Here is an 11,266-nt window from a genome sequence, read left to right on the forward strand (position 1 = left end):
ATTATCTTTAGAAATGCAAAGTCTCCGATTGCAAGTAAGTCTGTTACTTTAATTAGGTACTGATTATGCAAATTTGGTATATTTCATTCATTTCATTCATTTTAAATCGACACGAGTTGCGAATCACCTATTCGCACATGTATCGTACAACGTTTTACAATACATATGGCCCTTTAAATGCTCGACGCAGTAACGTAATATGCTAATTTTCGCACTAGTGCGGTAAAGTAACACCATATGTACTGTAAAAGTAATTAAGTATATAAGATTATAGTGGAAAACGTTTCCTCCCGACATGGAATTTCATAGAAAAATTATCGTTATTTCGTTAGATTTGAAAAGCTATTCTTCCCTCTTAAATAAAATAACTATGAGTAAAGGTCATCGAACTAGATCTCTATTATAAACGCGTGATTTAAAATGTATCCACCCAGTTACGTAATATACCTACTATAAACAATAATTTGGATCTGAAAATCATAACACAATAATAACGTTGTTTATCTTCAGTTTGAGGTTGACATATTTGGACATGATTTTCGAGGCGACTTTTAATGTGTCAACTAGCGAGATGTAGCACGCGGCAGTGGAAAACAATTTCACCGCAGGAAACGCGGTGTCATATTTTATTTGTTCAGCGTCTCCGTAATCTGAAGGCAAATGATTCGGGCTAACAATAAGTAAATATTACACCTTTCAAATTATCAAAGAGGAGCTCAACGTACTCATTCGAACAGAAACGACCAAAACGAAAAGTACTGAACGACGAATGCCCGGCATTACCTGATTTTCTACAGGATGTGTGTGCCGATGGCTTCTACGAAAATTTATATGAACGAATTGTTTGGGACACTGCTGGTATGTATTTTTTGGATTTATATGGTAAACGCACAATTATTACAATAATTTCAACGTTAAAACGTCGCGTTGATAGCCGTTTCATTCACATCACTTCAGCAGTTGAAGTATGCCGTTAATACCTAGTTTTCTACAAATATAAAGGTTTCATTACTACAGCAGAATTTGCCAATATTACCATTACGAATCAAGTATAAATTTTATTAAAAAAAATACCTAACTAGCTCTAGCTACCTTTGGACTAAAATGGTAATTTCTTCGAATGTATGTAGGTAATACATCATGTCACGTCATTAGAATAATATGACACTATGTAGTCCTTCTGGGTACCCTTGAAATCTCTTTAAACCATAGTGTCCGTGGTTAACATTAAGCATGGTTAATTCATGACATTTAGTTAATTTTGCGAGGCTTTACTGCCAGTAACTAAATTCTAACTATAGATTATTTCCTAAGCTCATGTTAAATCTACTTATATTATATGAACATTATACCCTGGATTTGCTGTATTTCGTCGGTATACTTCTAAAACATGATAATTAACTGAAACATAGTTTCAAACTCGAAAATGCGAGTTGAAAATTTGATCCTCAAATGTGGGAATTTAGAAACGTGTTTTTACTAATTTAGTTTCACACTTGAATTTTTTGTATATATATTAACATTGTCTTTCAATTGGTATTGTCCACGTATATTCAAATGGAAAAATATATAATAGAGGTAGTGGCAGACTAAAACATGGGATGTGTTGGTTATCAATTAACATGTTTATTATTAAGGTTATTATTTGTGTATTAAGTTATGAATATATAAAAAATAAATATACATAAGTAATTTAAATTAATGAGGGTGATACAAATGTTTTCACACGGCATTATATTATAAGCAAATTTTAAAAAGTAACGTAGCAACAAAAGTTCAGAAAATACATGCAACAGGTGAAGAATAAGTGATTCTCTTATTGCAATATTTGACTTTTCCCTCTTTTAGTACAGAAACATGGATGACAATTGACAATAGACTCCTTATTAACTAAATTACTGTAAAACATTACATTACTGATTTTCTTAGTTTTGGACGAGCATATTACTTTACGAGTAAGTATATATTTTGCGTTATCAGTTTTATGAGATAGGTAGATTTAAATATCCTTATGGTATTTTACGTGACTATTATTATTTAATTTCTTATCTGTTAGTAAAGACACACACTCAGTAAATTTGTAAATAATAAGAATAAAATAAAAAATTACACACATATATATATATACTTAAAACAGTAAAATTTTAACAAAACCGTACATACAAATAATTTTTGACCATTTTGTCAGTTATCATGTTTTGGAAGTATACCGACGATTTATGTTGTTGATGTTTTTCTGAAGACAAATCTCATGCTTAGTTTACATTTCGATGTGGGTCCATCAAGAACAACACTGTAAATATTGTTTGTGTTTTACACAGATACTGTCCGCATTGTTATCAACGGCGTCAGCGGTCGACTGTCATGGGAAATCTTTCCACTGTGTCAACTCCACCCACTTCATGATATGCGTGGACTTAGGGGGCGGAGTCTCACAGGCAATAGACGACTTCTACATAGCCTGCCCACCTCCCACGGTTTGTCAGGGAACAAACTATTTTGAATGCGAGTTTCCAGCACCAACAACACCTGCCACTACAAGAAGCAACGTCATTAGTGAAACCACACTTCCTTGGGAGAATATCATAACTTCTTCTTCCTTGGATAACATTAAGAAAGAGTTCTCCGAAAATTATATAAATACAGAGAGGACAACAACTGTAGAATACAGTGTTACTACGGATACGACCGTGGATGTAGTAACAAGAACAGCGGCGACCTTTAATATCAATAATGAATTAAATGTTACAGAAATTGCAACAACTACAGTTCCAAATATTACAACATCACCTATAGAAACTATATCACAGACTATAAGCGAAGACCGAAGTATAACAGACATTACATTAATAGCTGAAGGTGTTACAACTAGTGTCATAGAAGCTGTAACAGAAACTGTAGTCGAAACTAAAAATTCAACAAGAACTGATCTGACTGTCGCTGGTGAAGAAAGCAATACAAAGGCTATAAATATTAATACACAAACTACAACAGAAAATATAGTTATTACAGAAACTGAAACAGCAGAATCCATTCCAATGACTACAGAACAAATAATACAAACAACGACTGACAACCCTCTCGAGATAGATACTTCTTACCTATACACAGAATTACCACAAGTCCTTACTATGATTCAGAATGAAAATTTAACAAACAATACTTTGTTGAAAAAGTTTTCCATTGAGAAAAAAAAATCCCAGGCTATGGCAAATCAAAACTTAAATATATATGATAAACGAGTTGATAAGCATTCAACTGACATTTATCCTGGTTTTACTACAGTTACGCCGATGGGCAGTAAATATAATTTATCCAATGCAGATGTTTCAAAGCCATACCATACCGAGCTACATAATAAAATAAATAATCAATCAGATCTAATTAAATTGGAAGGAGGTATTGGATCTAATTTGACCGCTGTAACTAGGAAGCAGCCTACTAATGATAATGAAAAAAATAATTTACCACAAATTATAAAAGTAAATGACAATAAACACGACATTACATCGAATTTTGGCAAATGGGTTGTCGCATACAGTACAAAAAAACCGTCAACATCTCCATATAGCGTCTTTCTTGAAGTTATAGCTGCAACGGACATCCCTTTGGTTGGTGATAACGATGCGAAACAAAAAAATGATACGATGGGTGCACAAAACGATAAACATACAACGATTCTAGATGGAGCATTTACTATTGAAACAGAGCAACCAACAACGATATATGAAGAAAACTTCACAAAAGACTCTACTCAAAACACTAAAACAGTAAATCTCGACATTGTGACTACAGAGGCTATACCAGGTAGTAACGTACAACTAGTCACGACTAAAGCACCATCATTGATACTAAGTTCTGCAGGCACAACGACTGTAGACGGAGCATATACTATTGAAACAGTCATTCCCACTTCTGAACATCCTACAACAATTTACGAAGACATTTTTACTAAAGACTCCACTCAAAACATTGAAACTGTAAATCAAGACATTGTAACAACAGAGGCTGTGGATATAACTTTTTCAAATAGTGACATTCAACTAGTCACGACTCAAGCACCATCATTGACACAAAGTTCTGCAGACACAACGATTGTAGACGGAGCATATACTATCGAAACAGTCGAGAACATTCCCACTTCTGAGCATCCTACCACATTTTACGAAGAAAATTTTACTAAAGACTCTACTCAAAACATTGAAACAGTAAATCTGGACATTGCAACAACAGAGACTGTGGATATACCTTTTTCAAATAGTAACATTCAACTAGTCACGACTCAAGCACCATCATTGACACAAAGTTCTGCAGACACAACGATTGTAGACGGAGCATATATTATCGAAACAGTCGAGAACATTCCCACTTCTGAGCATCCTACCACATTTTACGAAGAAAATTTTACTAAAGACTCTACTCAAAACATTGAAACAGTAAATCTGGACATTGCAACAACAGAGACTGTGGATATACCTTTTTCAAATAGTAACATTCAACTAGTCACGACTCAAGCACAATCATTGACACAAAGTTCTGCAGATACAACGACTGTAGATGGAGCATATTCTATTGAAACAGTCGAGAACATTCCCACTTCTGAGCATCCTACCACAATTAACGAAGAAAATTTTACTAAAGACTCTACTCAAAACATTGAAACAGTAAATCTGGACATTGCAACAACAGAGACTGTGGATATACCTTTTTCAAATAGTGACATTCAACTAGTCACGACTCAAGCACCATCATTGACACAAAGTTCTGCAGACGCAACGACTGTAGATGGAGCATATTCTATTGAAACAGTCGAGAACATTCCCACTTCTGAGCATCCTACCACAATTAACGAAGAAAATTTTACTAAAGACTCTACTCAAAACATTGAAACAGTAAATCTGGACATTGCAACAACAGAGAATGTGGATATACCTTTTTCAAATAGTGACCTTCAACTAGTCACGACTCAAGCACCATCATTAACACAAAGTTCTGCAGACACAACGACTGTAGATGGGCCATATATTGTCGAAACAGTCCAGAACGCTCTAAGTTCTGAGCATCCAACAACCATAGACGAAGAAAACTTAACAAAAGATACTACTCAAAATATGGAAACAGTAAATCTCGACATTATAACTACAGATGCTATAAATATACAGTTTTCAAATAATGATGTTCAACTAGTCACGGCTCAAGTACCATTATTGATGCAAAGTTCTGCAGACACAACGACTCTAGGCGGAGCGTTTACTATTGAAACAGGTGAGAATGCACCCAGTTCTGAGCAACCAACAATAGTAAATGAAGACAAATTTGACACAGTAAATGTCGACATTGTAACTACAGAGGCTATACATATACCTTTTTCAAATAGTGATGTTCAACTAATCACGACTCCAGCACCGTCATTGACGCAAGGTTCTGCAGATACAACTACTCTAGACGGAGCATTTACTATTGAATTAGTAGAGAACGCGCCCAGTTCTAAGCAACCAACAACGGTAAACAAAGAAAATGTGACCAAAGACTCCATTCAAAACATTGTAAATGTCGACATTCTAACTACTGATGCTGTGGATGCACCTTTTACAAACAGTAACGTTCAACTAGGCACGACTCAAGTACCATCATTGACACAAAGTTCTGGAGACACAAATCTTGATAGAGCATTTACTATTGAAACCGTTAAGAAGAATTTCAGTACTGAACAAACAAATATGACAAATGAACAAGGTTTGCCAATCGATACTGTTCAAAATACTGCGACAGAGAATATTATCATTACTACCAGCAAAGCAATAAATCGAGACACCATGAATACAGAAACAATTTATGAGTCTTCTACAATAATTAACGATCAATCTGTTATGACTGAAGAATCACATGTGACAAAGGCAACCGTGGAATTGTATACCGGTATTGAGCAAACAACAACGATACATGAAGAAAATGGAACAACGGGAATTAATGAAAACGTTGCTAGCCAAAAAGTACCAATTGCAATTGATTACACTCAGTCTATAACGCCAACGACACAAAACCCAGAAAAGGTAAAGCAAGATGTAACAATGATAGCTGAAATCATAGAGAATGGTGCCATTACGGAACAACCAATAACAACAAATGCCAAAAATTCGACGACTGATATCATACAAAATGTTGCAACAGAATATAACATTATTCCAACTAGACATTCAGTAAATTTTAATGTGACAACGGAAGTTGTGTCTACACCTACAATAATGAATAATTACCATATAATTCAAGTTGCGTCAGAAGATTATACCTCGACTAAAGCTCAATTACTGACAGATACAAGTATAGACGGAACAAAGGTTGATGAGGCATTCACTACAGGAGTAGTAGGCAATGGTGATGGTACAAAACAAACAACTTTAATAAATAAAGAAAGTGTGGCAACGGATGGTACTCGAAATATTGACCAAATCATCCTTGCGGCAAACCAAGATCACACTGCAACTGAAACTGTAAATGTAACTACAATAATTAGTAATGCTCAATCTGCTCTTGGAAATAATATGAAAACTGAAGATTTACCCGCATCGGGGAATATAGTATTTACACCGGGAGTCAATAATCGAGCCGATTTTATAACACCAAAACCAATCAATATTGAGCAAAAAATAAGGAAATTACCTGGAGACAAACTTGTTCTTAACACTGAACTACCTACGTACATACTAACGATAAACCACAATTACGCAAATGTAGGCCATGCTAATGACGACTCTCAGCAAAATAGCAAAACTGAGTTTCTAGGTCCCAAAAGAGAATCAAACGATATTTCCAATCAAACTAATATAAGTCAAAATGGCGAAAGTCAAACAATACGAGTGACTAATCCTGTGCTGTATAATAAGTTACAACCAAGTATCGTAGAAGGTCAAGATCAGACAGCAAATATAAATTGGAATCCCTTCGACAATCATTTGATCGACAAATCTAATCAAATATCAGAACTTACACGAAAGTCTGATGTCACGGACCTAAACGCCGAACGAAACGATCTAAACGTGGTCAGTTCTGATAAAGGATTTGTGTCTCAGCAGCATATTCTATTGCCATTACTTGCAAATAATCCAAGTCCCGCTGAAATTTATAATCGTAAACAAAGCTATAATGCTACTACTATAACTCAGAGCTCAGACGGTATTCTGGCCACAAATGGACTTCCAGAAAATAAAGCGAATGTGAACAGCCAACCTGAATTCGCTAGTTTACCTACGCCAAAGCCCGTAACCCTGGTTAAAGAACATTCTACTTATTTGAAAACCAACACATTCGCAAGTGGTGGATCAGTTACCTTGTCTTCGTCAAAGACTGTACCCACAAATGCAAATATTGCTGATACTAAAATACTGGACGATACACACAATAATAAAATCATACCTATTTCATTCAGCGCTGGGTTAGAATCTACAGTTGAGGAAACTGGCAGCAAAGTTAGAGAGATTAAGAGCAATGTTAACGTTTCGTCAGATAAAAAAAAAATGGAGAATCCCAAAAACAGTAAAACTCCAATAACTGTTGACCTATCTAACATTAAAGATGATAAATTAAATGTGAATTTAACGTCGGCAGTACAAAACGATAAAATTGAATTACAAACAAATACGCATGATCTATCGGAAACGATTAATATGCGAATAACAACTGAAGGGTATCACAACGATATGGGAGAGTCCAGTAATCCAGGCATGTTGGATATTTTGCCGTTACCTATCAATAATATAGAGCCCCGTCCATCGGTTGCGAATATACTACTTTTAACGGATGTGACGTCTAAGACGCAAAACGGAAATGTTGTCCTTACAACTGAATCATATAAATCAGAAACATTCTATCCTACTCTAGCTAATACTCCAATACAAGCTAGTGTCAATGGCGTCCATAATACAAATGCTCCATTCAAGAATCTACCTACATTCGATCTGCAACAACCAGAAGTTACTAACAAAGTTATTGGTTCAAAAAATCCTACATTTGGAGGTTCAACTACTGTAGTAGGCCATCCGCAAAAGCACGATATTACAACGGATTCTACGTTTCCGGATACTAATTCGCCTGGGGTCATCAAGAGAGCCGATGTTTCTCCACCGCATCCGGTTCAAGTTGGGCAGGTATCCATCAGGCAAACAAATACTCCCAATAATGTATATATTACACCTAAGGAACAAAATGTAAATGAAACCAATTCCCCTCAAACCTCAAATGCACGTGAGAATGAACCACAAAAAAATAATTCACCTATAAATCTTCCTTTATCTATTTCTACACAAAAGCCTTATGCAAATACTGTTCAAACAGTTTTTCAATCAGTAATACCAAATTCAATTTTACCAGTCACAAAGCAAGTTGCAAATGAAACGGCAATACCCTTTACTTGTGTCAATGGCATAAGGGGTAGATATTCGGCCAAGGACGATTGTAGAAAATTTTACATTTGTTTTGGTAACAATCAACCCGTTGTTGGTAACTGTCCCGAAAATACAGTATTTAGTGATATTAAAAAACTATGTACTAAAAATTTGTCTCATTGTATACGACAAAATGAGTTCAAATGCCCATCGGCAGGCAGATTCAGCGACGTTATGAAAGACAATGTTTATTACATTTGCGTCAATCATATGGACCACTTGTATAGATTCAAATTTCAATGTCAAAAAGGCTACATTTTTAACAAGACAACAGTGAAGTGTATAGAGTCAAAGGAGATCGAGTCCAATGAATCAGTTTCGATCTCTTCAAGCGATAACAGTAGTCAAACGGGTAGCTCTAGTATTGCTAGTAGCAGTATTAACAACAACAGTGTCACCACTAGTAGAGTCAGCAATAACAGTAGTAGCGATGATAGTAGTAGTAAAACCGATGACGTTTCAATGACTAAAAAAACCAACGAGGCACAAGAAACGCTGGAAAAATCAGAAGAAAACGAAGATGACAAAGAAGAGGAAATATTTGAATGTAAAAAAGAAGGTAAATTCCCGATTCGTAATGAATGCAGGCGATACTACTTATGCAAGGAGAAACGGAATTCAGAGTACCGGCGGAAGATAAAGAAATGCGGTTCGGGTCGCGTGTTCCACAAGGATAAGAAAAAGTGCGTGCACGCAGACAGCTACGAGTGCTAACACCCTAGAGTCCCTAGATCTAGAAACAACACTATAGATCTGTCATGTGATATATGTATATGTAGATAGATTTTCAATCCTGTAGGTATAAAAGTATGTATATACCTAATTTATTTTATTGATAAAATGTTGTTTTTACTAATATTATAAAAATGTTATTTTTACACTGATGTTATTGTTAGATAGATTACATTATTAATAAAACAAATAAACAAAGGTATAGATTTTTTATTGCAATATAACACATTATCCGATTTGGATGTGGCTAGAGTTAGACCAAGACAAGTTTGCAACGATTTTGACAGCACACGCAGTGTAAGTGTTATTTATACGTCATAATTTCATAGAAGTTTGACGTTTAAAATACGTAAAGGAGCCCACTGATTAACAGTCCGCCGGACGGTATCGGCCTGTCATTGGTTCGGAACTGTCAACTTTTTTTTCTAACTGACAGGCCATTACCGTCCGGCGGACTGTTAATCAGTGGGCCCCTTCACTCTTGCATTGCGTGTGCTATCCAAATCGTTGCAGACTTGTCTTGGTCTGTCGCTAATATTCTAAACAAGGAGTAATCTTGCAACGTTGTCTCAGTATACTACATTTCATTTCTACGAGTATACACAACATAATTAATCTCTCAATGGCAGGGCCTGGACAAGAGTCCAGTAATAAAATATGACGTTGTATCTAAAATGACATTTTGGTATCATTATTGAGTTCTGTTACAAAATGATTTAACCGTGGCCTTCGGTAAGCAGCTCGCGAGCTTTCAACGAACTGGTCCTCATTGTACCTTTCCAAAGTGATGCAGAACTGATTGGAGAACACGGTGCAGCGGACGGCGCGCTCGCCTGGCACCGGCCGCGAGGGGCAGAAGTACGCCGCCTTCGCCGGGCTCTGGCCTTGTGTCACTGTGAACTTGTAGTTCTTACAGTCAATAGGCCTCGGGCGAGGCGCTGTTGGCTTATTCTCGAATTCAACATCATGGCGAGTATCAATTCTCCTGTTGCTTTCAATGTAAAAATCGTTCGCTTGAGTAGTGTTTGCTATAGGACACTTGTATTTGTCAGGCGCAGAGCACGCTCGCGTGTAACCGTTGAAAATTGTGGTTCCCGAACACTTGAATTTGATGCCTTGGAAACGATTCTTGTTAGGGATGCAAAGGATGTAGCCTTTACATCCCGACACGCTGGGGTCGGCGATCCTTTCGTGTCTGTGGCAGCGTATCGTTTTACCGAAAGACGGTTCGATGTAGTTGTTAACGTTTTCACAAACATCGCTGGAATCTTCGTTGCATATTGTGCCCGGGGGGCACAGAAACGAAGGCCCAAACAGATTTGGCCCCTCGCACAGTCTCAGTTTCGCCTGTCCTTCGCACGTGAAGCCGTAAGGGCCGCAGTCGAAATTCCTATTATTCAAAAACGGATACTCCACTTTTCTAGAATCCGTCGTTGCGCTGTAAATCTGAAAATAAACACAACCTTGATCTAGATGTCGAACACAATAACATGTAAACGTTCAGGACGAATGTGATGTCAATGGGTAACCTGGTTTTACTAGTGTGGATTCCCCACTTTGAAAAAGTCGGACAAGTGGTTTTAGATAACGATTGTACTATGGAAATTGAGTGCTTATTATATTTACTTTTAGATACAATTGTTCAGTAACTATTTAAATAATGCCACTTATAAGAGGAATAAAAAAAAGACTTACCACAACCAGCGCAAATATAACGCACACTTTAGATTTAAACATTTTATGAGAAAAAATACAGTCGGTTTAAGTGTATGCCGCTTTAGCGTTCAGAGCGCGACTAACAGTCGCGAAGTCACTAGCTTTCTTGAAAACTCTTCAGTGGAGGGCAATTAGCACTGTTAGCGCACAAAGGGAAATGGGTCCGTGTCAGTGGCGCGGTCACCGCGCATTGTTAATACTTCCGAAACTTGACAACAAATACTGCACACTTTCATGCGTGCGTGACCCGGCGTTTGAAAGTGAGTCTTATGTGAAGGTAATAATACTATTCTTTTGCGGTTTTGTTTAACTAGGCGACTCCAATTGGGTTTGCAAGGACAATAAGTCAGATTTTAGAGATCGGTTTAGGTTTTAAC

The 11,266-nt window shown here is 36.6% G+C and overlaps 2 protein-coding genes across 2 annotated transcripts; one reads left to right on the forward strand and one right to left on the reverse strand.

Annotated features, from left to right (window-relative positions):
* Window positions 1-704: 704 nt before the first annotated feature.
* Window positions 705-9,371, forward strand: LOC133533478 (mucin-3A-like). Its single transcript, XM_061872470.1, has 2 exons — window positions 705-858; window positions 2,322-9,371. Exons 1-2 carry the CDS (start codon window positions 799-801, stop codon window positions 9,153-9,155), a joined length of 6,894 nt encoding a protein of 2,297 aa, XP_061728454.1. The 5' UTR covers window positions 705-798; the 3' UTR covers window positions 9,156-9,371.
* On the reverse strand, window positions 9,368-11,266 carry LOC133533479 (uncharacterized). The gene is made up of 2 exons (XM_061872471.1): window positions 10,869-11,266; window positions 9,368-10,619 (listed from the first exon to the last, which is right to left on the reverse strand). Exons 1-2 carry the CDS (start codon window positions 10,908-10,910, stop codon window positions 9,843-9,845), a joined length of 819 nt encoding a protein of 272 aa, XP_061728455.1. The 5' UTR covers window positions 10,911-11,266; the 3' UTR covers window positions 9,368-9,842.

This window comes from Cydia pomonella, unplaced genomic scaffold (genome assembly GCF_033807575.1).
Source record: "Cydia pomonella isolate Wapato2018A unplaced genomic scaffold, ilCydPomo1 PGA_scaffold_167, whole genome shotgun sequence".
NCBI classification, from domain to species: domain Eukaryota; kingdom Metazoa; phylum Arthropoda; class Insecta; order Lepidoptera; family Tortricidae; genus Cydia; species Cydia pomonella.

Excerpts from the sequence above, each read along its gene's own strand:
- LOC133533479 (XM_061872471.1), bottom strand. The coding sequence starts at position 10,910 with ATGTTTAAATCTAAAGTGTGCGTTATATTTGCGCTGGTTGTG. Across the intron at positions 10,620-10,868 it reads TTATATTTGCGCTGGTTGTG|ATTTACAGCGCAACGACGGA; the intron begins GTAAGTCTTTTT and ends GTTTATTTTCAG.
- LOC133533478 (XM_061872470.1), top strand. The coding sequence starts at position 799 with ATGTGTGTGCCGATGGCTTCTACGAAAATTTATATGAACGAATTGTTT. Across the intron at positions 859-2,321 it reads AATTGTTTGGGACACTGCTG|ATACTGTCCGCATTGTTATC; the intron begins GTATGTATTTTT and ends TGTTTTACACAG.